The following is a 27820-nucleotide window of genomic DNA, read 5'->3' on the forward strand; positions in this document are numbered from 1 at the left end:
GTCACATTAAGGTGTAAATTTCAAAAAGAGTAGGAATAAAGAAGACTGCATCAACTGAATTTGAGAGTAATGTTAGTAATAATGATAAAACATAAAAAGAAGTCAGAATAGGATAAAAGAAATATGGCAAAAAAACTGATCAAAGATTAACATTGAATTGGAATAGACTAGCAATGCTATTTTATGAGTGTTTCCATCTCATGAAGAGGAGTCATGTTTTCAGTTTATTAACTGAACTCAATTTATTATCAAAGAAAAATATTGATCAGGCTTATAGAGATGGTAACAAAATTCAACAGTTATGATTACTGATTTTTAGTTGTTTTTTTTTTTAATTTTTAGTTTTATCTTTCAATTCCATGTTCCTTTCAAAGCGTCCCTGGTAGCTCAACTGGTAAAGAATCCGCCTGCAATGCAGGAAACTCCGGTTTGATTCCTGCGTTGGGAAGATTCCCTGGATAAGGAATAGGCTATTCACTCCAGTATTCTTGGGCTTCCCTGGTAGCTCAGCTAGTAAAGAATCTGCCTGCAATGTGGGACACCTGGGTTTGATCCCTGGATTGGGAAGATCCCCTGGAGAAGGGAAAGGCTAAGTACTCCAGTATTCTTGCCTGGAGAATTCCTTACAGTCCATGGGCTCACAAAGAGTCAGACACAACTGAGCGATTTTCACTTTCACTTTTCCTTTCAAAGCAAATACATGTTTCCATAATATGTAAATAACACAATTTTTAAAATTAAGTAAATAGAAATATACCCCAAAAATGTATAACTTGTACTAAATACTATTCTAAGTACTATTATACTGGTCTGAACTTACACTGTGCATTAAAAAAAATATTGTCTCTCTAAAACACTAGATTGCCTTTGAGAGATAAAGAGTTCATAAATTTATAATGGTAACCAAATGAAAACAGAGTAAATTTTCTAGAGGAAAACATAGCTCTCCTAATGAAAGGCTGAAAAGCAAGAGAAATGTAATGTGCATTAGATTCATATTGTGGGGAATGTGTTTGGATCTAATCTAATGCTTGCATACATTACTCCAATGCTTTGAGAACAGAGTAACAATTGTAATCTTGCTCTGAATCAAAATAACAGAATCTGTCATTTGACATGCTGTAGTGTTTGCAGTTTCATTATTGTTCATAGAATAATTGTATGCTTCCTCTTACTGTTATATTGTAGAAGTTTCTCTCTTCAAAAAATGCTGCTCAAACCATCTTCAGCAGGCATCAGTCAAAATCAGTCACTATATTTCAGCAGACATTTTCAACATGCTTATACACATGCTTATGCATATCTCTTTTGATAAAATGTGATTCTTACATGTCTAGTATGTTATTTCACCACAATTTGCATTGCTATAATAGGTTATTGATTGATTTTCAGTTTAAGGGACTAAGGTAGTATTCAGTAATGACTGAGTGCTACAAGTTTATTGCAAGTGCCCAAGGTTCACTCACCCCAAGCAATTTGGTCAATAACCAATTTTTATACTTCTATCTCCTTCAAAATTCCAAACCAATAATCCCTGTGTGTGTTTTTTTTTAATTATTTCAGTATCAGACTAACATTTCCCATGGAAATCAATATGGGTGCGATCCATTAGCCAAAAATCTGCAGTACTGCAATGCAAACATATTAAAAATATTGATCTTGCAAAGCTACTGATGTTTTGATTGACTTTAATGTTTGTAAGCAGTAATAACAGAATTTCAATGACTGAAACAAACTTTTGATTAAAATTATAGATTTTCTTGGAGGGGGCTTGCTATTTTACTGGTTTAAAGCATGTCACATGGCTTCATGCCTGCTATAAATGATTGCAGTGGGATATACTTATCCAATTCCTTATTTGTAAATATTTTAGTCTATCATAGCCTATACATCTTAAATTTACTTTGAACTTCTCTGACGTTTCAATTCCACTTATTACGATATCACACAGTAAGGCAGAATTTTCGGACTGAGAACGGCAGATATCGAGAGCTCTAATCCTTCTTTAACCACTATGAAACCTTTGGGAAGGCATCTAACTCTCAGTTTAAATTCCTTAAATGTAAAATGGAATTAACCTTGGAAATCAATGAACATTCTCAGTACATTTTGAGATCAATGGACAATAAAGACTGTGACTTACACATACAAAAGATTATGTGACCCAAAGAAACGTTTCCTAAAGAAAGCACAGAATTTTGAAGCTGTTAGTGATCATCCAGAAAAGCTCCCATTTAATGTATGAAGAGGCTGGGCTGAGGACCCCAGTTATAATTTAACCCAAGGAGCTTGTCCAAGATATTTGCTGACCACCTTATTTAAAACATACTGCTGTGCTCTTATGAGGCACTCTCCCATTGCTTGAACCTATATATATATATAATTTGTCTATTTATTATATATAAGTAATATATATATATATAATGTCTATTTATTATCTATTTTCTCTTTTGAAATTGAAGCACTATACAACAGGAATTTTGTTTATCCTTCTCACTGCCAAATCCCTAGCATCCGTAGTAAGTGTCTGACATAAAGGAGGACTCGGGGAATGTTTTCTGAATGAAGGATGGCAGGCGCCAGAAATGCTAATGGAATGGAGCTGCGCTGGGGAGAACTGAAATGGGGAAAGGGCTTGGTCCTCTCCACTCTCATGATGCCCTGGAGTTTCATTCTTTTTTTTTTTTTTTTTTTTTGCTGAAGTTTCATTCTTAATATGTTCCTTTTATTTCTCAGGATTTCTGGATGTAAGCGTCAGAGGGGATTTGGACCCGTATCTGTTGTACTGTGGGCTTCTCAGGCGGCACAGTGGTAAAGAATCTGCCTGCCAACGTGGGAGACACAAAGAGATGCCAGTCTGATCTCTGGGTCAGGAAGATCCCCTGGAGAAGGAAATGGCAACCCACTCCAGTATTCTTGCCTGGGAAATCCCACCGACAGAAGAGCCTGGAGGACTACAGTCCATGGGGTCATAAAAGAGTCGGACACGGATGAGCACGCACAAAGGAACACAATTGCACTGCACTGTATAGCTTTGTCGAAGTTCAAGGATATTTTCAAATTAATTTTAACCACTTCACTATTCATTTATTTATCCCTCCCCTGTAATTTTTCTCTATTTGCTTGCTCTATCTTCCACTATGTTAAAATAGAAATACATTCTCTATATTTTTATTTGTGACACTTCACTGGAATAAAGAAACACATCAATAGTTTAAGCAAAAAAATGGAAATTAAAACTTACCCATAAGTTGCCTGTTTCATTTCTATTCTAATCACTCCCTCTTAATCCTTCAGGGGAAGCACCAATAAACAGCTTGCAAGTGTGTGAGGGACTTCAGCTTCTTCAGGCAGTCTATTAGCTTTCTCCCAAATTACCCTACCATGGGGATGCAGTAGTTCCGACTGTAAAGAATCTGCCTGCAATGCAGGAGACCCGGATTCGATCCCTGGGTTGGGAAGATCCCCTGGAGAAAGGAAAGGCTACCCGCTCCAGTATTCTCGCCTGGGAAATCCCATGGACAGAGGAGCCTGGCGGGGATAGTCCATGGGGTCGCAAAGAGTTGGACACAACTGAAGCTACAGAGCAACAACAACAAATTACCCTAAACACATACACATTCTATTTGTAAATATAAAACAATGCAGTTCAAAAACAAGTCCCACTGGCCCTCTTCCACAAGGCTGCTGCCACCACAAACCTTCGAGAACCGTCTGCTGGTGCTCTCTGGCAGGTCTAGGGGATGCAGAGGTTTAGAGCCATAAGATCTGGGTTAACATCCCGTGAACCTCGGTTTGTTCTTCTGTAAAAAAGCTCATAACACTCACTGCAAAGATGATCCATGAGACCATGAGGAGTAAACAAGATGATACATATAGACTGAATGGCTCACGGCAGGTGTGCAATCAGATTTGGTTCCCTTCTCCTCACGCATCAGTTAAAAAAAGAAAAAAAAAAAAAGGCTAACAAAGCTTCCTGCTTTTTAGTACTATTTTTTAATTCCTTAAGACTCTTACTTCTGTGAGTAGGCTCACAGAATTTCTTTATAAAGACCAAAGAGCAGAAACTAAAACTGAAAAAGTTTTCGTTTAGATATTTATGTGAGACCACAGGTGGTTTCCTGGGAAGCCATGAGGCTGATGGAGGGTAGAACTGTTTTGAAGATACAAACGACACAATTAAACGGGCAAAAGAAATACTCTCTTGGCTGGAGAGCATGCTCTGTACAAGTACCAGGGGCCTCCAGGCAGAAGGTGAGACTACGTTTCAAGTGTGACGATAGTGCTCCTCGCTTCCACTTGCTGTCACCTCTGGCTACTCCACCTTCGCAGGTGGCCAGTGCCCTAACATCCCGACCCTCCTTAATCCATTCCTAGAAACTACCTTCAGCTTCGTAAGCATCAACTCTTGACCTAAACCTCAAAAGTAAGCGTTGGTATTACTACGACACTGCTGTTGAGAGCCCGAGTGAGACATACTCATGACTTCATCACACACCATCCTGGCACCACAGGAGGTGTGTCCCTTTTGGTCTCCGGACCACTGTGAAAACCACCAGATCCTCACTTTTGGGGGGACCACACGCCACTTTGAGAATATGATAAAGGCTGAGATTCTCTCCCTATAATTTCAATTCAACACAGAATTAAAAGGGTTTTTGGAACTCCCTGGAGCTCTGCCATGGATCTCCCAACCTGAGGGTACTCACGGGTAATCTCTCTGAGTCGGAAAATATCAAGATGTCCTCTCTTCCCAGAGCATTGTAGGTATGTAGTGTGGAGACATTTGCTCATGGGTGAAGAAGGGAAAGAGAAGAGAGAGGCAAGTTTTAAATGGAAAGTGTTATTTTTTTCTTCAAGTTAGAAAGTATTCAGATGAAGGAAAAAGACCATTCAAATGCCAGGACTTGGATGCATGCACCATAAGTTGAATGCATGCAAGTCAGAAGATTTGGCTTAACTCCAAGTACAAAATATTTCAGCTCCATGGGGGAAGTTAACCATAGGCCAAAACCTCAAAGTATATATATAAACCATTTAGTATTTTAAAAGGTCCAATATTTTAATTTCTCAAGAAATTCTCAAACTTCTCAGAAATTTAAATAATGCAAACATTTTAAATATAGAGGGCTAGCAGTTGTTGAGAAATATTTTGGCATGGATTCTAATGGAGATTTGTTGATCTTTTTTCAGGGACACACTAGAAAATTTAAAACAGTCAGTGAGCACTTGGAAGGCATCACCCTAATTTATGACTATTTTAAGGCACATCAGATTAGGGTCTGAAACTTCCAGATATCATGCTTCTAAATTGTAGGGTAAAGCATTTGTCCTCTTTAACTGGAGATAAAAATTGGAAAAACAGTATTTCAAAGGCTTCTTACTCTAGCAACCCCCCATCCACATATCCTTCAATTAAGCAACCATTGGTCAGAGAGCAGAGAATAAACGCTGTTCCGTGAAAACTCAACAAAGCTGGCAAAGAAATGCTTAGTAATGTCAACAGAGAGACTTGAGCTCAGAGACTTGAGTCTCTGTAGTTGAGATCATTGCTAAATTTTTGAGGGGTTTGGAAGTTTTCAATTTATAAGGTCCTCTTCTCCCCACAAACTGGCCTTAAAATCTTATGGGGAAAAAATGGAAATGGTGGCAGATTTTATCTTCTTGGGCTCCAAAATCACTGTGGACAGTGACTGTAGCCACAAAATTAAAAGATGTTTGCTCCTTGAAAGGAAAGCTATGACAAACCTAGACAGTGTGGTAAAAAGCAGAGATAGCACTTTGTCGACAAAGGTCCATATAGTCAGGGCTACAGTGTACAGATGTAAGAGTAGGACTACAAAGAAAACTAAGTGTCAAAGGATTGATACTTTCTAATGGTGATGCTGGAGAAGACTATTGGGAGTCCCTTGGACAGCAAGATCCAACCAGTCAATCCTAAAGGAAATCCACCCTGAATATTCACTGGAAAGACTGATGCTGAAGCTCTGATGCTTTGGCAGCCTGATGCAAAGAGCTGACTCACTGGAAAACACCTTGATTCTGGGAAAGATTCAGGGCAGGAGGAGAAGGGGGTGACAAAGAATGAGATGGTTAGATAGCAATACTGACTCAATGGGCATGAGCCTGAGCAAACTCTGGGAGATGGTGAAGGACAGGGAGGTCTGGCGTGCTGCAGTCCACGGGGCGCAAAGAGTCTGACACGATTTAGCAACTGAACAAGAAGTTATTTGAATCAGCAATTTGACTCCTAGGTATATAACCAAGAGAAGTGAATATAGGCATTCAAAGAAAAACATGTACATAAATGTTCATACCAGTGCTATTCATAACAGTTAAAAAGTGGCGGAGGGAGGCAGGAGAGGGGATCGGGATGGGGAACACATGTAAATCATGGCTGATTCATGTCAGTGTATGGCACAAACCACTACAATATTGTAATTAGCCTCCAACTAATAAAAATAAATGGAAAAAAATGCATACCTGATACTTCAAGAAAAAATAAAACATATGTAAAACACACACACACACACACAAAAACAGTTAAAAAGTGAAAAAAAACCCTAAATGTCCATTAACTGATCAATAGGATAAATAAAATGTGGTGTATAGTCATACAACAGAAAATTATTCAGCAATAGAAAAGAATGAAGAACCGATACATGCTACAACATGAACTTGAAAACATGTAGCTAAATGAAAGAAGCCAGGCACAAGAAGCCACATATTATATAATTCTATTCCTACGAAATGTCCAGAATAGGCAAATTCATAAAGACACAAAGAAGATTAGTAGCTGTCAGGGGCTTGGGGGAAGGGTGAATGGGTAGTGACTAATGGATAGACATTTTCTTATTTTGGAGTGATGAAAATATTCTGGAATTTGATAGTAGTGATGGTCGCACAAAATTGTGAAGGTATTATAAATCACTGTATTGTACACTTTAAATTGGTTATAATAGTGAATAACAAAAAAATGTTATGTTTTACTTCAATTTTTAAAAAATGTGGTCAAAATTCGTTTTTACTTTATTTGTTATAATTCTGGTGAATAAAGATATTAGTGAAACAAATTCCTAATGAAATTAAAAATTGGATATTATCATAGGTTTTTTTTTTAAAACTCATAAAGTTTCTGGTTGATTAGGCTGAGCCTTACTGAAGTGGGAAATAATTCAGCAGCTGGATAGTTAAGAATATTATCATAGGTGTATATTTATAATTCTCGTAAAACATGACAAAGACAAAGAGGGAGATAAATTTACTTTGCCCAAAATTCATTGGAAGCTGAGCAACTCTGCTTTGGATAAATGAACAAATCTTACCAAAAGTAGATTTAACTGTCAAATTTAACTGTCAAAAGATAAAGGATTTATTGCTTTATATTTACGCTTCTTGTATGTGCCAAAGCAGTGAGGTCTTTCTTTTTTTTTTTTTTTCTGCCTACAGGATATAAGGCAAGATCCACTTGATAAAATTTGGGAAATTTGAAATGAAGTAAACTTACCAAATATTCATAAAGTACCTAATTACATACCTATACCATGGTCACTATATTCAACTTAATTTTTAAACATATTTTTACTTTATATTTACTTTTTTAATTTAAAAATTCATTAACTTTTAGCATTTATTCTTTTTTTAATATAATTTAAGGGTATACAATTTTTTGTTTAGAAATCAAGCAATACAAAAAACTTTTACAGTTTGATTATGGCTCAATTCTACATATTCTCTAGATTTATTCTTTGATCTATAAGTTATTTGGAGGGCTTTTTCTTTCTCTACTCTTTTACTTCTTTCCCAGTATTTACTGTAAAAAGATTTCAACTTTTAAGAGTTGTAACAGCACAATGATTATACATATACTTTCCCCCTAGATTCAATAACTGTGAACACTTTGTCATATGTGCTTCTTTGCTGTCACATACTTTTTGTCCCCTGAAGAACCATCTGAGGATTAACGGCAAACAAAATGAATTTTTTTTTACACCAACTTTACTACCATAAATATTTGTTTTCTGTCCGTGTCATAGGGGTTGCATTGGGATACATTCTTTATAGACACTCACCCTCATAAAAGTAAGTTAGAAAGTACATAATAATAATCATCTTGACTTTTTCTGTAAAATTTGTCATTATTCTATGTGCACTCTGAAGGCAATGTGCCTTCTGGTTTTTTTTTTTTTTTTTTGGGTATGATAACATTCTGATTTCTGACTTAGAGGTGTTTTTCCATGTTAAATGGTCCTCTGCACCTTTCAATTCAAATCTTTCCCCTTTCCAAGTCACAGCTTCCATAGACATGACACACATATCTGTACATCCATTCTGTTAACCTTGGAATAAAGCCTTGCTGCATATAACCCTCATCTGGGTACTTGTTTTCTGCTTTATTTATTCCAAAACTTTTTATTTTGTATTGGGATATATAGCCAATTAACAATGTTGTCATAGTCTCAGTTGAACAGCAAAGGGACTCAGTCATACATATACATGCATCCATTCTGCAATCTCCCCTCTCATCCAGGTTTTTCTGCTTTAATTTAAATTTTACTTGCAAGACACTTTGCTTCAATGAGACAATAATCTCCTTCAAGATAGGGCGCAGGCCTTTTCAACCTCATGGTGAATGGATACTAAACTTCTTTCTCAACTAAAATATTCTCGCATGACACTTGTATAGGAATGTGACTACAGTGAAGATTATATATATTTTACTCAGTTATACGGAAGTGCTATAAACTCAAATAAATTAGTACCATAGTTTGGTTGCCAATTTATTTTTGTGTCACTGAATCCAACCCTCATGTTCTCCAGATGAAAGAATTTTCCTGCTGAAAGAGTTCTTACAGCTTTTCTAGTTTAGTCATACATAAATATAATCCTTGGAAGGAAAGTTATGACCAATCTAGACAGCACATTAAAAAGCAGAGACATTACTTTGCCAACAAAGGTCTGTCTAGTCAAGGCTATGGTTTTTCCAGTGGTCATGTATGGATCTGAGAGTTGGACTATAAAGAAAGCTGAGTGCCAAAGAATTGATGCTTTTGAACTGTGGTGTTGGAGGAGACTCTTGAGAGTCCCTTGGACTGCAAGGAGATCCAACCAGTCCATCCTAAAGGAGATCAGTCCTGGGTGTTCATTGGAAGGACTGATGTTGAAGCTGAAACTCCAATACTTTGGCCACCTCATGCGAAGAGCTGACTCATTTGAAAAGGCCCTGATGCTGGGAAAGATTGAGGGCAGGAGAAGAAGGGGACGACAGAGGATGAGATGGTTGGATGGCATCACTGACTCAATGGACATGGGTTTGGGTGGACTCCAGGAGTTGGTGATGGACAGGGAGGCCTGGTGTGCTGTGGTTCGTGGGGTCACAAAGAGTAGGATACAACTGAGTGACTGAACTGAACTGAAATATAATCCTATAATTTTTCAAGTTGAGGAAACAAATCTACAGAAGTTAAATGACTGATATTAAAAGCAAAATCAAAACAAGAATTAGATGAGTTAATAGATTTGAAGTACTTAGACTAGGGCCTGGTTGATAAGGAAGGGCTTCAAAATATTATTAACCTCAGAATCAAGGTTTTTCACTGCCCGTTTCAGTCATTTTCTGTTAAAACACATTACCTCCGAATTCTACAGTAAAAAAATGAAGACAATCGTTTAGGGAGCATGTCACATGTTCTTTTCTGAGCAAGAGACGCACGCCAGGAAATCAGGCAGCGGCCATCCGCAGAAGTGGGTCAAACTATCCTTTCCGTCCAGATGTTGTGAAGCGGCTGCCTATGGGCCTGATCTGAATGGTAGTTATTTCACTTGACCTATGTAACAGTTTCAAAAACTTAAATTAGTTGCAATACTTAAAATTAGAGAGATTTCAAACAAATATACAGATTTCTGGCTTCTTTGCGAAAATGAGAAAAACATGGCAACAGTGGGCTTGCATTCCTGAATGTCACCCATTAGGTGGGGTTTGAATTTGTAACTCCTGTCCTTTAGCTAAGGTCTTAATTATGATGAATGCGTAGAATGACAACTTTGATTCATGCAGTAAGAACCACACTAGTTAGAAAATACTGATATTTGTTTGTTATACATAACTGCTAGCTATACGTAGTAGTTATTTCCTACAGTAGGAAAACGGATTATTATAATAAGGATAAAAACAAAACTGACTGTAGTATTTAAAGGGTTAATTATAATTTAGCAGAAAATCCATTTAAAGAGAAGAACCCTCTCTCTGGATTTTAGGCACATAATACCACTGTATTTTTCTTATATGAGAGATAACTGGTCCAATAACCTTGATTCACTTGTTAAATAAAAACAAATGACACCATTATATTTGGAACTATTTTTTTTCCTAATCTAAATATAGCTCTTAAGATCTGAAGATGTTTTAGTTAGTCTGCTTTTGACCGGAACTAAGCAGCTATAAGAGAAAACATTAAAAATAAAAATAGGTTAAAACACATTAAATATCCTCTCTCCGCCACCTTACATTTTTTGGTGTTAAAACATATGCTTTGCCACCTGCAGATAAAAGTCACACACTGAGAGTGTATATTCTGACAAGAATTACTAGTTACAAGCTTGCCTGGTGATTTTGGACAGTAGCACTTAAGAAACCTTCAATCTGGCAGTTTTTATCACCGCACATTTTGTACGTATTCCTACAGTCTAAAGTTGTACAAGTTTGGGGATCTGACCTTTGGGAGAAAACAAAATAAAATGAAACCAAAAGGATCCCAGGGTAGCATTTTGATTCAGCTTGTTCTGTTCTTTTGGTCAGATACATACCTTTTTCTCCCACTTATTTTACATCTCGATGACAATGAAAATGCTTGCACTTTCGGATAGAAGTGAATTTCTATTAAAAGATCAAGAAAATCTCCATTTCTAGGCACTGGGAAAATCTACTGCCAGAGTTAAAAATCATAGTTGCTCCGTAAGGAATTTATTTTCCCATCTTATATTTCCTTTACCCTTGCTCGCTTTTCTATCTTATCTGATTCTGTATTTATATAGTTAATGCTTCATCTTGTTCCAAAAGGGGTTTGCGGCTTACAAAGAGAAACTCAGGCAGGACTTCCAGCGATGGCAAGCTAAGAGACTGGCAAATCTTCTCCCTAAATACAACTAGGAAAGTCGACAAAATTGTCAAGTGCAACTATTTCAGCACTCCAGAAATCAACCAAAGGCAAACAACAACTTGAGACGTGTTTATTCACGACACACTGCTGAAGGACAGGTAAGAACAGAGGCAATCTGTGTCAGCGGCAGCACGGTGGAGCTTCCAGGGTGGAAACTGGCAAGGAAGACAGAGGCCTGACTTGACATGGAGTAGAAGGAGAAAAACCCACGGCTAAGGGTGTTATCAAGCAAATAAAGCAAACCCAGTGGGACACTAACCGTAAAAGCCCACGACCCTTCTAAACAGAGGTTGGGATCTTACTTGGGGTGATCTGCAGACCAGTGGACTAGTCAGATTTTTAATAGGGAGACCCTGGAAGTGAGAAAGCCACTGAGAGCCTAGAAGAATCCCCATACATCCGTCTTGTCTGGGAGTATAAATGCTGGCACAGATAGAAATCCCAGCAAAGTCCAGAAGAAATTAAAAGATTGAGGTGGGCTTAAAAACTACAAGAACTTTTAATACATTCTTCAACTCACACACAGATTCACCCAGAGCCTTAGTGTCTTGGGATGGTTGTGCAAACTCTGATGATTACACTAAGCAGGCAAAGGGGTGACCTCAAGGAAGCCAGACTAAAATGAAAATAGGGATGTTTAAAAATTGCAGCAGTAACAATAACCCTGAAGGGAAAAAAAAATCAGAATCTAGAGCTGCTGTCATTACTCCTATTCACTGTGGCACAGGACATTGTAGCCAATGCAGCAGGCAAGAAAAGAAATGAAAGGCACGCATATTGGTATAAACTGTCTTTATTCATATATGACTTAGCCCTATATGAAGGAAATCCTAAACATTATACCAGAAAAATTTGGTAATACATTAATCAACAAATTTTAGTAAGGTCACAGGATATAAGATCAATAGGCAAAAATCAATTTTAATTCTTTATACTAGCAACAAACAATTTGAAAATGAAATTAAGAAAAGATGTCTATGATAGAATCAAAAAGAATGAAAAATTAAGAGTATATTTTACAAAGAAGCATAAAAACACTAAAAAAACATTGCTAAGAGAAATTACAGATGATCTAAAAAAAGAACAAAGAAGAACTTAAGCTACCTAATTTCAAAATTTACTATAAAGCTACAGTAATCAAGACACCATGGTACTGGTATGAAAAACAGATACAAAGATCAACGGAACAAAATACAAAGTCTATTAATAAGTCTTCAGTTAGTTGATTTTTTTAGAAAAGTTCAAGGCAATTCAATGGGGGAAAAGAGAGCTGTTTTTTTCAGCAAATGGTGGTGGGAAAATTAGACGTCCACATGTCAAAAAATCAACTTAGATCCTTACTATATACCATACACAAAAATCAACTGAAAATGAATCATACCTAAATGTTAGAGCTAAAACTATAAAACTTCTGCAACAAAAAAGGAAATAATCTTTGTAACCTTGAGTTTGGCAAAGATTTTTTAGATATGATGCCAAAACCACAACCTATAAAAGAAAAAGAATGATAAATCATCAAATTTTGAACTCATAAAAACTTCTGCTCTTCAAAAGATACCATTTAGAAAGAAGAGATAAGCTGCAGCTGAGGATAAAATATTTGTAAATCACACATCTGATAAAAGACTTGTTGCCAGAATATATAGAGCTCCTTCAATAATAAGACAAACATCAGATTCAAAATCAGGCTAAAGGTCCCATCACTTCATGGCAAATAGATGGGGAAGCAGTGGGAACAGTGACAGATTTTATTTTGGGGGGCTCCAAAATCACTGCAGATGGTGACTGCAGCCATGAAATTAAAAGACGCCTGATCCTTGGAAGAAAAGTTATGACCAACCTAGACAGCATATTAAAAAGCAGAAGTCAACCATTTTCCAACAAAGGTCAACCCTTGACAACAAAGGTCCATCTAGTCAAAGCTAGGGTTCTTCTAGTAGTCACGTATGGATGTGAGAGTTGGACTATAAAGAAAGCTGAGCGCTGAAGAATTGATGATTTTGAAGTGTGGTGTTGAAAAGACTCTTGAGAGTCCCTTGGACTGCAAGGAGATCCAACCAGTCAATCCTAAAGGAAATCAGTCCTGAATATTCATTGGAAGGACTGATGCTGAAGCTGAAACTAAAATACTTTGGCCACCAGATGTGAAGAACTGACTCCCTGGAAAAGACCCTGATGCTGGGAAAGACCGAAGGCGGGAAGAGAAGGGGACGACAGAGGATGAGATGTTAGATGGCATCACCGACTCAATGGACATGAGTTTGGGTAAACTCCGGGAGTTGGTGATGGACAGGGAGGCCTGGCGTGTAGCAGTCCATGGGGTCACAAAGAGTCCGACACAACTGAGCAAATGAACTGAAAAGAAAAAGAGGCACTTCACCAAAGAAAACAAAACATATGGCTAATAAACATAAGAAAACACATTTAACATCAAAAAAGAGTGGCTGCTGCACAGGCCCAGGAGGGCCGAGAGGAGCTGCTCCACGTCCAAGGTCAGGAGGGCGGCTGTGAGAAGATACCCCTCGTCCAAGGTAAGGAGCAGCGGCTGTGCTTTGCTGGAGCAGCCGTGAAGAGACGCCCCACGTCCAAGGTAAGAGAAACCCAAGTAAGACGGCAGGTGTTACGAGAGGGCATCAGAGGGCAGACACACTAAAACCATAATCACAGAAAACTAGCCAATCTGATCACAGGACCACAGCCTTGTCTAACTCAATGAAACTAAGCCATGCCGTGTGGGGCCACCCAAGATGGTCAGGTCATGGAGGAGAGGTCTGACAGAATGTGGTCCACTGGAGAAGGAAATGGCAAACCACTTCAGTATTCTTTCCTTGAGAACCACATGAACAGTATGAAAAGACAAAATGACAGGATACTGAAAGAGGAACTCCCCAGGTCGGTAGGTGCCCAATATGCTACTCGAGATCAATGGAGAAATAACTCCTGAAAGAATGAAGGGATGGAGCCAAAGCAAAAACAACATCCACTTGTGGATGGGACTGATGATAGAAGCAAGGTCTGGTGCTGTAAAGAGCAATATTGCATAGGAACCTGGAATGTTAGGTCCATGAATCAAGGCAAATTGGAAGTGGTCAAACAGAAGATGGCAAGAGTGAATGTTGACATTCTAGGAATCAGCGAACCAAAATGAACTGGAATGGGTGAATTTAACTCAGATGACCATTATATCTACTACTGTGGGCAGGAATCCCTTAGAAGAAATGGAGTAGCCGTCATAGTCAACAAAAGAGTCCGAAACGCAGTACTTGGATGCTGTCTCAAAAACAAAAGAATGATCTCTGTTCATTTCCAAGGCAAACCATTCAATATCATGGTAATCCAAGCCTATGCCCCAACCAGTAACGCTGAAGAAGCTAAAGTTGAATGGTTCTGTGAAGACCTACAAGACCTTTTAGAACTAACACCCAAAAAAGATGTCCTTTTCATTATAGGGGACTGGAATGCAAAAGTAGGAAGTCAAGAAACACCTGGAGTAACAGGCAAATTTGGCCTTGGGAGTACGGAATGAAGCAGGGCAAAGGCTAATAGAGTTTTGCCAAGAGAACACACTGGTCATAGCAAACACCCTCTTCCAACAACACAAGAGAAGACTCTACACAAGGACATCACCAGATGGTCAACACTGAAATCAGACTGAGTATATTCTTTGCAGTCAAAGATGGAGAAGCTCTATACAGTCAGCAAAAACAAGACCGGGAGCTGACTGTGGCTCAGATCATGAACTCTTTATTGCCAAATTCAGACTTAAACTGAAGAAAGTAGGGAAAACCACTAGACCATTCAGGTATGACCTAAATCAAATCCCTTATGACTATACAGTGGAAGTGAAAAATAGATTTAAGGGACTAGATCTGACAGACAGAGAGCCAGATGAACTATGGACGGAGGTTCGTGACACTGTACAGGAGACAGGCATCAAGACCATCCCCATGGAAAAGAAATGCAAAAAGGTAAAATGGTTGTCTGAGGAGGCCTTACAAATAGCTGTGAAACAAAGACAAGCAAAAAGCAAAGGAGAAAAGGAAAGATATTCCCATTTGAATGCAGAGTTCCAAAGAATAGCCAGGAGAGATAAGAAAGCCTTCCTCAGTGATCAATGCAAAGAAATAGAGGAAAACAACAGAATGGGAAAGACTAGAGATCTCTTCAAGAAAATTAGAGATACCAAGGGAACATTTCATGCAAAGATGGGTTCGATAAAGGACAGAAATGGTATGGACCTAACATAAGCAGAAGATATTAAGAAGAGGTGGCAAGAATACACAGAAGAACTGTACAAAAAAGATCTTCATGACCCAGATAATCACGATGGTGTGCTCACTCACCTAGAGCCAGACATCCTGGAATGTGAAGTCAAGTGGGCCTTAGAAAGCATCACTATGAACAAAGCTAGTGGAGGTGATGGAATTCCAGTTGAGCTATTTCGAATCCTGAAAGATGATGCTGTGAAAGTGCTGCACTCAATATGCCAGCAAATTTGGAAAACTCAGCAGTGGCCACAGGACTGGAAAAGGTCAGTTTTCATTCCAATCACTAAGAAAGGCAATCCCAAAGAATGCTCAAACTACCGCACAATTGCACTCATCTCACACGCTAGTAAAGTAATGCTCAAAATTCTCCAAGCCAGGCTTCAGCAATACGTGAACTGCGAACTTCCAGATGTTCAAGCTGGTTTTAGAAAAGGCAGAGGAACCAGAGATTAAATTGCCAATATCTGCTGGATCACTGAAAAAGCAAGAGAGTTCCAGAAAAACATCTATTTCTGCTTTATTGACTACGCCAAAGCCTTCAACTGTGTGGATCACAATAAACTGTGGAAAATTCTGAAAGAGATGGGAATACCAGACCAACTGATCTGCCTCTTGAGAAACATGTATGCAGGTCAAGTAGCAACAGTTAGAACTGGACATGGAACAACAGACTGGTTCCAAATAGGAAAAGGAGTACGCCAAGGCTGTATATTGTCACCCTGCTTATTTAACTTATATGCAGAGTACATCATGAGAAACGCTGGGCTGGATGAAGCACAAGATTGGTGGAATCAAGATTGCCAGGAGAAATATCAATAACCTCAGATATGCAGATGACACCACGCTTAATGGCAGAAAGTGAAGAGGAACTGAAAAGCCTCTGGATGAAAGTGAAAGAGGAGAGTGAAAAAGTTGGCTTAAAGCTCAACATTCAGAAAACTAAGATCATGGCATCTGGTCCCATCACCTCATGGGAAATAGATGGGGAGACAGTGGAAACAGTGTCAGACTTTATTTTTTTGGGCTCCAAAATCACTGCAGATGGTGACTGCAGCCATGAAATTAAAAGACGCTTACTCCTTGGAAGGAAAGTTATGACCAACCTAGATAGCATATTAAAAAGCAGAGACATTACTTTGCCAATAAAAGTCTGTGTGGTCAAGGCTATGGTTTTTCCAGTGGTCATGTATGGATCTGAGAGTTGGACTGTGAAGAAAGCTGAACGCCGAAAAATTGATGCTTTTGAACTGTGGTGTTGGAGAAGACTCTTGAGAGTCCCTTGGACTGCAAGGAAATCCAACCAGTCCATCCTATAGGAGATCAGTCCTGGGTGTTCATTGGAAGGACTGATGCTGAAGCTGAAACTCCAGTACTTTGGCCACCTGATGAGAAGAGCTGACTCATTGGAAAAGACCCTGATGCTGGGAAAGATTGAGGGCAGGAGAAGTGGACGACAGAGGATGAGATGGTTGGATGGTGTCACCGAATCAATGGACACGGGTTTGGGTGGACTCCAGGAGTTGGTGATGGACAGGGAGGCCTGGTGTACTGCGGTTCATGGGGTCGTAAAGAGTTGGACATGACTGAGCGACTGAATTGAACTGAGTAACAAATTAAAACTACACTGAGATAATACCACATATCTATTTTATTGTTGTTGTTATTTAGTAGCTAAGTCATGTCTAACTCTTTATGACCCCCATGGTCTATAGCCCACCAGGCTCCTCTGTCCATGGGACTTCCCAGGCACGAATACTGGAGTGGGTTGCAATTTCCTTCTCTGGGGATCTTTCCCACCCAGGGATTGACCTGCATCTCCTACTTGGCAGGTGGATACTTGACCACAGAGCCACCTAGGAAGCCCACACATCTGCCAGGATGGCTATAATCAAAAAGACTGACTATACGAAGTGTTTGTGAGGATGTGAAGAAACTTAAACTCTCATACTTTGCTGCTTTGAATATAAAATAGTGTAGCTACTTTGAAAAACAGTTTCCAGTTCCTTAAAAAGCTAAATATAAACTATTACATACAGAATGGATAAATAACAAGGTCCTACCATACAGCATAGGAAACTATTGATATATTCAATATCTTGTGATAAGCCATAATGGAAAAGAATATTAAAAATAATGTATATATGTATATAATTGAGTCAATTTGCTGTAGAGCAGAAATTAACACATCATTGTAAATAAACTATACCTCAATAAAAAAGATAAATTAAAAAAAGGCTAAGTATAGACTTACCAAATGACCCACAACTCTCACTCCTAAGTTTACACTCAAGATAAATGAAAACACGTGTCTGGACTGATTCATACGTGAATGTTCATAGCAGGATCACACATAATAGCTCCAAGTTGAAAATAATTAAAATGTCCATCAACCGGCAAACAGATGGATGAAATAGCATATCCATACAATGGAATACTAGTTAGCAATAAAAAGGAATAAGTTAGTGATATGTACTACCCCATGGCTGAACTTCATAAACACTGTAAGTAAAGTAAGACAGACATAAGAGACCACATATTGTATAATTCTACTTATATGATATTTGCAGAAAAGGCAAATCGATGGAACTAGCAGATCACTGGTTGTCTGGGACTATGGGTGGGAGCAAGACAGACTACAAATAAGCACAAAGAAGTTTCCTGGGGTGATGCAAATATCCTAAAATGGGATTGTGGGGATGATTGTGCAACTATAAATTTGCTTTAAAAAAACTATTGAATTATACTTTTTAAATGGATTTAATAGTACATAAATTCTACTTAAATAACGCTATTGAAAATAAACACAATCTAAAATTATAAGAAAACACAAAAACATTTGAGGAAGTCAAGGAAAGGCAAAAAAATGGACGATAAAATAATGAGACACAAATTAGCTCTAAGCTTTCAAAACAGCTAAAGCTTGGAGGGCACTACATGGGGTACGTCAGGGGTTCCCAAACACGGGAAACCCCCGGGGATTACAGGTGACCTGGATCCCACCTTAGACATTCTCACTGGATTGTAGTAGGACAGAGACCTTGACTGCTCATGTAACACTCTTGTGGAACAAAGTCTGGAGACCATGAGGACAGCATACTGTAAGATTTTCATTGTTCATCTGATAAAAATAAATAACCAGGGAAGAACTGAATTCTAGGAAGAACTTCTACTACGGGTTCTCCTAAGAGAGAGCCTCGTAAGATGCAATGGGTTACCGCCTCTAAGTCAGTCTCCTCCCGGCCCATTGTGGGCCCTGAATGGGTTGCAGGGGTGCAGAGACAGTGACCCTTCAATCCTTAGGGCAGCCAAGGGGACTGGGACCCCTTAATCCACACCAGGGTACTGAACAAGTATTATACTCTTATAACACATGCCACGCAATAAAAAGCACTTCACCTAAAAGATATCTGTATCAGCTATAATGGGGAGTTTTATGCAATTGTTTCTTTTAACAAGCTGACTGTAAAACAGGATACAATCTGGTTAAAACATTTCTGCAAGGGGCCAAAAATGTCCAGTTATCTATGACCTGGCTTCATTTATCCCATAGTCTTGTGTATATAGCTATAAAATGCACCTGCACTTTTGCTTTTAGGTGGCACTTATGTCAGGTAATGTACATTGTTTATTAATGAGGTCACCTTCCGTCACCATGCGGCCAAGTTTGGCCAGAGGAGCTGGCCGTGTTGCCCAGTGAACGTTCCCTGATGCCTGGGAAGCCATGAAAGGCCTTCGGTGTCCATATCTTGAAATCTACCATTTTACATGCGGTTTTTAAGCTCATTTTTACCACAACATGTACTGCATTGCATAATAATATGCTTGCAGATGTTATTCATGTTATTTATGAGGGGTTGACCTTAGACTAAAAAATTATAGTTACTCTTTAGTCTGAATCTTCCCCTCCTTCTCTGTTTAAGTTAATGCCATACAGAGTGACTGGTTACGTGCCACTGGGGTGCATTAAGATTTTGCTCTTCAGAATTTTTTAGGAACAGGAAACTTCAGGTAAAATTGCTGGTATAGAAGCTTACCTATATGGGGTATGGCTTATGGTATCATATATTCTCTTGGTCATTTGCAGTCCTTACTCAGGAGAATCTTCCTAACAAATTTTCCCAGCAAACATGACTTTGAGGGGATAGCCTTGATAAGTACATGAGTTCACCTTTATGGTTCTCCACCCCATTAGTCACATCATTACAAGAGAGTTACACCAACTACAGACAGAAAAGTCATCTTACATATTAACTTCCTATATGATACATCAGGTTCTTATATCAGGAGCTCCTGTTTTAAATAAAAAAGTGAGGTTCTTGCCCATATATATATAACCACAATGTTCTATCTAACTATAAAGAAATTCCATTCTTCCCTTAATGAATTTTTACTACCTGTGAAAGTGAACCAAGAGGGTTTTACTCTTCTTATATGGATATGGAAATCACCTTGGTTTACTCTGAAAATGAAAGAATGAAAGTGTATGAATATACTTATATTTCTAAAATGTGTGTATATAAGCGAAAGAGGATTTCAGTGAAAAGTACAAATGTGAGCACGGGAAAATGAAGAAAAGCAGTTCATGAACGTTTAGCACTTATGAGCAAAACTTGAAAAACTACAGCTATAAAAATTTTGAAAAGCACCCTTAAACCTCTTTATCAGTTTAAAATTTATCACAAATAGAGAAGTGCCTTCTGCTGCAATCCCCTTAAGTCATCTTGTTAAATTCTGTCACAACATGTGTTACTATAGTTCTACACGTTTACCTTTGCACTTTGTACTGGGTAGCAGAGCAACATCATTAACCACTGCTAGGTGGTGTTTACGTTAGTTCTCAAAAGGTTAAGAAGCTGATTATAGCTAAAATCAGCTTTGCCTGAGGCTTCAGGGGCTCTGTGTAATCAAATTAGACAGCAGGGCACAGAGTCACCTAACACAAAGCAGTGGCACTTTCTTCTTTGCTCTGACCCCTTTCCCCACCCCCCGTTTTTTACTAGGGGAACAACTCATGCTTTGTGCTTTTACCAGATAATTTTAAAAGACTTGCTTCTAATAAATTTGACATGCAATCTCATAAGATGTCCACCTGTTCAAAAGTAATGAGAGCAGGTAGAGGCATTTTTGAAAAAAAATTTTGGGAAAAAAATCTTGTTAAAAAGAAGTCTACGTTTAGAGAGAGTGAGATGTCTTAAAGTATATTCTTAAAAGGCAGGTGACAACGTGGTCACATGTATTAATACATGATATTATTAATACGGACATTTCCGAGGCTTGGAAAGACTGTCAGTTTTGTTCTGCCAAAAAAAAAAAAAAAAAGCATAATGGTTTATCTGCTTCCAAGAGAACTGAGAGAACTTTTCAAACCTGATAGATGATGCATTAGCATTTCTAAGAAGCCATGGGTAACCCACTCTACTGAGTTTCAGCTCATCCTCTCTCCATCTCTACTCTTTGAAGTCAGGCAAGGTGAACTATATAATGGACGCATTTAAGGAGGAGGTTTAATAAGGTGAGCAGAAGAGCACGCCGGCACTACCTCAAGAGACTCCCTTTCCACAAGGTTCTACATTTAAATGCAGGAAGAAGCATTAGTCAAATCCAAATCTTGCTACCTTTGAGCCTAAAGGGAACAAAAGCATGAACACTAGATATTTAGAAAGAAAAGCAACGAGAAATTTAAATAAAATCTAGACTCCTGTTCTTAAAAAAATGCATGAATCATTACTAAAACTATATTTGACTTTCAACTTTCGGTTCAAATTCTACATATTTATTAACGAGCTTGAAACACAGAAACATCAGACATATGAGTGATTGGGAGAATGTGAGTTTCTGCTAATGATTTATTCTGGGCAATAAAATCAGAACTTGTTATTTTAATTGATTAAGTCATAAAGAGTTCCTGGCGAAGTCAAATCTTGCTATTTGCACAGTCAGACAATTTCTGCTAATCCAGCAGTACTTAACAAATTCACATGTGGTTAGCTTGTCTTGCTGTAGCTGTATATCACATTTCTGTGCTGCAAGCTGTGCAAAAAAAAATCAATATGCCAAGTTTAACAAAAGGACAGGAAACATGATGTTCTCCTATATTTTCAATGAACCTCAAATGACTCTGCTGTTCATACTCAGTGCAATTTATGGCAGTGAAATGTATTCTTCAATGAAAAAAAAATCTACAATGGAGTGAATTATATAAATTCACTGAAGTTCTGCCTTATTCCATAATAACAATTTATTTAGAAGATTCTGACATTTTGATTCAACATGCATAGTACAATCAGCCATTCAGAAGGCATATTTTATTTTTCTTGATGAAGGCTAAAATAAATACATGCTGTCTACCTATGGTAATACTTTGATATACATGTTTAATTTAGCTTTTGGAGACTTTGTTAAAGAAAATATTTATTTATTTATTTGGCTGGGTCAGGTTGGCTATTACATTTCAGGCTCAGTAGTTGCGGGGTGCAGGCGGCGACAAGTGGGATCTTAGTTCCCCAACCAGGGATCAAACTTATGTCCCCTCCATTCCAAGGCAGACTTTTAACCAGTGGACCAGCAGGGAAATCCCTGGAGACTTTTTTTTTTTGATGGTTTCTTTTCACACGTGAAATACAGAATGGAGATGGTATCTATTTGGCAAAGCTTTAAACTGTAATACTATGGACAAAGAGTCCCGTGGGTCTTAAGCTACTGCATTGGTTAACTGATTCTAAGTTTTTACATCTTATTTTACTGCTGCAGAAGTACACTCTATGTGGAAGCAGGTTAGGATGAAATATTAAGAATGAGGTGGGAGCACAGAGAGCTGCCACTTCTGCCTTCTCAAGTCAAAGTGAAAGTGAAAGTGAAGTTGCTCAGCGTGTCCGACTCTTTGCAACCCCATGGACTACAGTCTACCAGGCTTCTCCATCCATGGGACTCTCCAGGCAAGAACACTGGAGTGGGTTGCCACTTCCTTCTCCAAAGGATCTTCCCGACCCAGGGATCGAACCCAGGTCTCCCACATTGCAGGCAGACACTTTAGCCTCTGAGCCACCAGGGAAGTCAAGTGATGTGGCAAAACGGCCAGTGAGCTGGACTTCAGCCAAAGGAATCAGAACTGTGGCCCAGCAGCTTCACTGTTGTTGCTGTTTTCTAATTTGAGTAAAAAGAGAACTGGCTTTAGGAATCTCCAAAGAGGCCAAATACATAGGAAAATAAAGGAAGTCACACAATCCACAGTTATAGAGGTATTCACTGAAACGTATGGAAAAGTCTTTTTGGTAATTTCACTTCATTCCAATGGGCAGCAGTAAACGGATTAACGGCCCTTAGCTGGAAGCGCATGTCCGTGATCAGAACTGAAAGTATAAACTGCTGCACACACCACACTCAGAGGATTACACTTATTTCTAACTTTGTTTTCATGTGTTCTTTGTAGGACACATTTCATTCTTATGTTAGTACAACACCATTAAAAGAAGGTGGGTGTGAATCTCCCAATCAGAAAATAACAAGGTAATGATTTTAAGTGTTGAATAATATTGATGTTGCTATAAACAATCATTTCAGTAAAATTCATATTCTTATTTCAAAACTGAGGATTCAATATGGCCCAGAATACTGATAAGAGGTTTTTGTACGGTTATTGAGAAAACCTGGAGTTCCAGAGCTTGGGAAAAATGTAACAAGGTACACAAATCCTAAGTTGATTGCGTATGAAGTAGACTTCTTGATGTGTGGGCACACGTGGCAGGGGGGTGGGGTTGACCTGTACAGACCACCATGTGTAAGACAGACAGCTAGTGGGGACCCACTGTATGGTGCAGGAAGGTCAGCTCCGCGCTCTGTGGTCACCTAGATGGACAGGCTGCGAGGAGGAGGGGAAGAGGTCCAAGAGGGAGGGGAGCTATATACACAGCGGATTCACTTCGTATGTACAGCAGAAACTAACAGAACATTGTAAAGCAACTGTACCCCCATTTAAAGAAATTTATTATTGAAAAAGCCACACATGTAAACCCAGGTAGTTGTTTGGCCCTAGTATATAACCTGTGTATGAAAGTTGCTCCGTCGTGTCCAACTCTTTGCGACCCCATGGACTATACAAGCCCATGGAATTCTCCAGGCCAGAATACTGGAGAGGGTAGCCTTTCCCTTCTCCGGGGGATCTTCCCAACCCAGGAATGAAACCAAGGTCCCTCGCATTGCGGGTGGATTCTTTACCAGCTGAGCCACAAGGGAAGCCTAAGAATATTGGAGTGGGTAGCCTGTCCCTTCTCCAGCAGATCTTCCCGACCCAGGAATCGAACCAGTGTCTCCTGCATTGCAGGTGGATTCTTTACCAACTGAGCTATCAGGGAAGCCCTAGTATATAACCTACTCCCAGGAAAGGAGAGAATTAACACTTTTGGAAAAACAGTTAATTATTTTAAGAACAACAAAAAAGATCTATCTATTTTATTTCTGGAGAATGGCTTATTACTGAGAAAAACTGCCTTGATATGTTGTTGGTTTCATTAATAGGTTCACATGGCAATTCAAATTATTTTTCCACATTTTTCATCTTTGTAGATTTAATATTTTCTAGCTTTTTCTCACCTCTCTAAATGTTCTTTGGTAGTACCTCTTTCCTCTTTACTGGAAAACAATTATTAATGAGATTTCTCTATCACTTTATTGCCAGTAAACCAAATCTATGGATTCATTTCTGATATAAATGCCTATTTCTCTGTTCCTAAGGCAACATGGCCAGGTCTCTCTCTGGTATGTCTTCTTCAGACAGTTGATAACTTCTTTAAACTCAAATGGAGTGGTCCAACTTCACTTTTTCCTAGCACTACCTCATTTCTTCATTTCAATTCTTATCTGTCCACACAGGAGATAGCTTCGTAACTAGTATACACTCCCAAATACCAGAATCTTTACAAAATTATCCTGAGTTTTCTACTTTCCATCTATTATCTATAGGTCAGAATAAACCAGGTGTTACAAACTGAAACATTTGGTCTGTCTGAATTCTTAGGCTATGGAGAGCATACTTAATTCACTCTTAATTAAAGCACTAGGAGAGAATTTCAGAGCTGGATAAGATCATGGAAATCACCTACCTACCCGCTGTTTAAAACAATGAGAGGTCCTGAGAAATTCAGTAACTGGACCAAAGGAACACACTGGTTGGTGATTCTCATCATTCCATACTCACATTGTGCTTTCCTAGTCCTCTGCAATTATTCTGCTCTTCAGGAAGTGAAAATTTTAACTTTTCAGTGTCCTGCCTGTTTTGCTTAAAGGACTTTAAGTAATGCAGATATAAAAATACCTTGGCTTCTATTTCCAGCACTCTGAATATCCATTTGGGTTCCTAGTGTTTAAAAAAAGCTCCCTTTCTCATTTTCCTTTTTGCCCTCTTTTCTGAGGATTTTAGAGTAGGTTCCTCTCTTCCGACTTTCAACACTAGAAGAGACATGCTTCATTTTGATGTTCACCCATATCTACTTAAAGCACCTTGCCCTTTCTTTTTCAAATTCCTTCAAGACGTCCATTTATGAGTCTTTCTTTATAAAATCCATCTAATTACTGGACAACAGCCACATGCTACCACCATGACTTAATCTTCAGCTCTATTTCTTCATATTCTTCAATTTTAGAAACAAAGAACTCTAGAATTGAAATGGGTATTACAATTTTAGTCTAATCCCTCCCAAATGTAAGAATTCCTTCTATCGGATTATTGAAAAGTGTTCATTGAGTCTTTACTTGAATGCTTTGAAAGATGGAAAGCTCGTTAGTTTACAATGCAGTCCATTCCATTTCACAAAAGTGACAATCATTATATTGAGCCTATTTAATTTCCATAATGCACAATCAAATCTAGTAAGTCTTCTGTGAGTCCTTTGGGGCCATAACTTTAAGATATGGATGCTATTCTACCAGATTTCAAGAGCGGCTCTCCCTGCCACCTGCCCCATGGAACTGAACACATACCAGCAACTTTACCAAATGATTCCAGGAAAATAATTAAAATTTTTATCTGGGCCTTTTAAATAAAAAATGAAAATCTTCAGCTGATGCTAATTCTACATTTCTCAAGAAACTAGCCTCAATGATATTTTAGTACCTATTTAGTTACGCATATAGGAGAAGCTCAAATTTTAACATATTAACTTTTATATTGCTGGAAAACAATATATCCATGAAGCTTTATTATTAAAAAAAACTTTTTTTAGTAGAGAAAGCATGTGCTTCCAAGAACTACACTCCCAGCATTTATGATGGACAATCCATGTTTTAGAATTCATTCCTTTTAACTTCATTGATTTCTGGGCCAAGTACCAGACTTACCTTTCAATACTTTATTTTGTGACCCTAACTAAAGTGGCAGGTATATATACTGTCTTACCTACAAATGTATATTACATTTTAAAATAAACATAGTGAAGAACATTACATGTTTAATGTGAACATAGCTCTAAGGCCCTGTGGTATGTTTTGGGAAAAGTCAACAAATAAATAAATATGGTCTATTTTTTAGTCATAAAATCCTGAAATTAAGCAAATATGCTAACTCTTTGGACTAGTTTAACTTCGAGATTCATTTCAGGGGTGGTTTTTAATTCGATAGGTTTGGAAAAGGGGAAGGCAGGAAGCAGAGGGGTGGATCCTAGTGCGGCAGCTCTGTAAGATGAATTGCTCTTAGGCCGAAGCGGCTGGTTACAGTAATAGCTGGAAACCATAAGTGTTACAGGCTTTGAAGTCAGTCCAGCTTTGATGTCTTACTCTCATAGTTAATCGTAAGATAGTATGGAAGAGGGAAAAAAATAAGACTTTCCAATACTGTCCTTGGTGTCACTTCTCAGGAAATCCTAGCATGAGAAAAGACTGGTGTCTGTGTGAACTCTAATAGCACCAGGTTGCTCTCCATTTTTAAAAAGTTTTAAATTATTGATGTGACAATGAAGGTTATTGGTTAGTATGGGGCAAGCGCATGGATATGCAAAAACATTCTTATATCTGTTGTTAGAATATGTGAATCAATCAATGGGGATGCCATGTATTAATGATGACATGTGGCTATCACTATGCTAATGAGTACTTAGATCAAATTATACATCAGGCTTCCCTGATAGCTCAGATGGTAAAGAATCTGCTTGCGATGCAGGAGACCCTGGCTTGATTCCTGGGTCAGGAAGATCCCCTGGAGAAGGGAAAGGCTACCCACTCCAGTATTCTGGCCTGGAGAATTCCATGGACTTGTATAGCCCGTGGGGTTGCAAAGAGTCAGACACAACTGAGTGACTTTTTACTTTACACATATTTGGTTCCCAACCTTGAGGAAATTATCAGCTGAGGACTGATAACCCTGCCTGGAAGGAATCTTAGACACCATCTAACCCAAGACTAAAACCTAGAGAAGCTGGCTTGTTTTGGAAACAAAACATGAAACTGCCAAGTACACTCATGCACACACATAAATTAAATGAAGACCAATAGATAGAAATGAAGGGATTAGATTATCTTGTGAATTCTTGGCTAGAAGAAAGCATTCTTGGAATTTCATCTTTAGACAGAGCATTGTTGCCCTAATTCCAGTTATTTTTGTAACACTCTTAGCATTTTGCCACATTCATGAACTAACAGCACTACTAAAATGCCTAGTATTTTGTTTACATCAACTCACTTTTTCTACTTGCCTAGTCCAAAGCAATAATATCCATTAAAAAGGCTTCATATCTTTTTCTAATACATGTAAGAATAAACAACTACTAAAAAAAACAAAACAAAACCCAGTCCATCCACAAACTACCAGTAATACGCATATAAAACACTGAGATGGAGGACTCAAAGGAAGAATATATCCCAATTATTTCTAGTGGTACTTGAACGAGAACTATGATGTTTAAGTCTGTACTCTTTAAGTATTTAGATGTCCATGTGTCCAGTGACCCAGGATAACTTGAATTTTAAATATCTTTTTTTTTCCCCTTTAAGTTCACATGAAAAGTTCTGTTTTGCTTTTGGGGCCTGACCCAGCTTACTTCATCGGTAATAAATAATCTATAGTAAAAAAAAATCCATAATACCTATGATAGTAATGACAGTCTGAGACTAAGGTAGTAACATAAAACAGTTGAAAGGGAAAGTCTCCTTTCAACTCTTTGTTAATAGTGCTGTCATGTTGCTTATTGCTTTAAAAGAGAAAAATAAAACTTTCCAGGTACAGAAACAACCTCATAGGCAAGACTTTAAGAGGCAAAGGAAAAGAGCAATTACAGTTCTATGGTATTTCTTTTGTTTTTGTGTCGGTATCATGTGATGAGATGAGGTGGAAGCCAAAGCCAGATACTAGAAGAAAGGGGTTAACTACACACCATGAAAACAAAAGGTTATTCCTCTGTTAAAGTT

At 38.3% G+C, this 27820-nt stretch overlaps 1 protein-coding gene across 6 annotated transcripts in view; it reads right to left on the minus strand.

Annotated features, from left to right (window-relative positions):
* The window catches only part of FAM172A (family with sequence similarity 172 member A), a 394773-nt gene that overhangs the window by 69757 nt on the left and 297196 nt on the right, over window positions 1-27820 (minus strand). Inside the window, exon 11 of one of the 6 annotated variants that reach the window (XM_043913600.1) lies at window positions 9317-9827. The exons of 3 other annotated variants lie outside the window; for them this stretch is intronic. In XM_043913600.1, the coding sequence (XP_043769535.1) occupies window positions 9814-9827 (14 nt within the window). In that variant the 3' untranslated portion in view covers window positions 9317-9813. Of the gene's footprint in view, window positions 1-9316; window positions 9828-21225; window positions 21458-22446; window positions 22571-27820 lie in introns of those variants that run through there. 2 more of the 6 variants (XM_043913598.1, XM_043913597.1) reach the window with 2 other exon arrangements.

The sequence above is a fragment of the Cervus elaphus genome, chromosome 9 (genome assembly GCF_910594005.1).
Source record: "Cervus elaphus chromosome 9, mCerEla1.1, whole genome shotgun sequence".
Taxonomy (NCBI): Eukaryota; Metazoa; Chordata; class Mammalia; order Artiodactyla; family Cervidae; genus Cervus; species Cervus elaphus.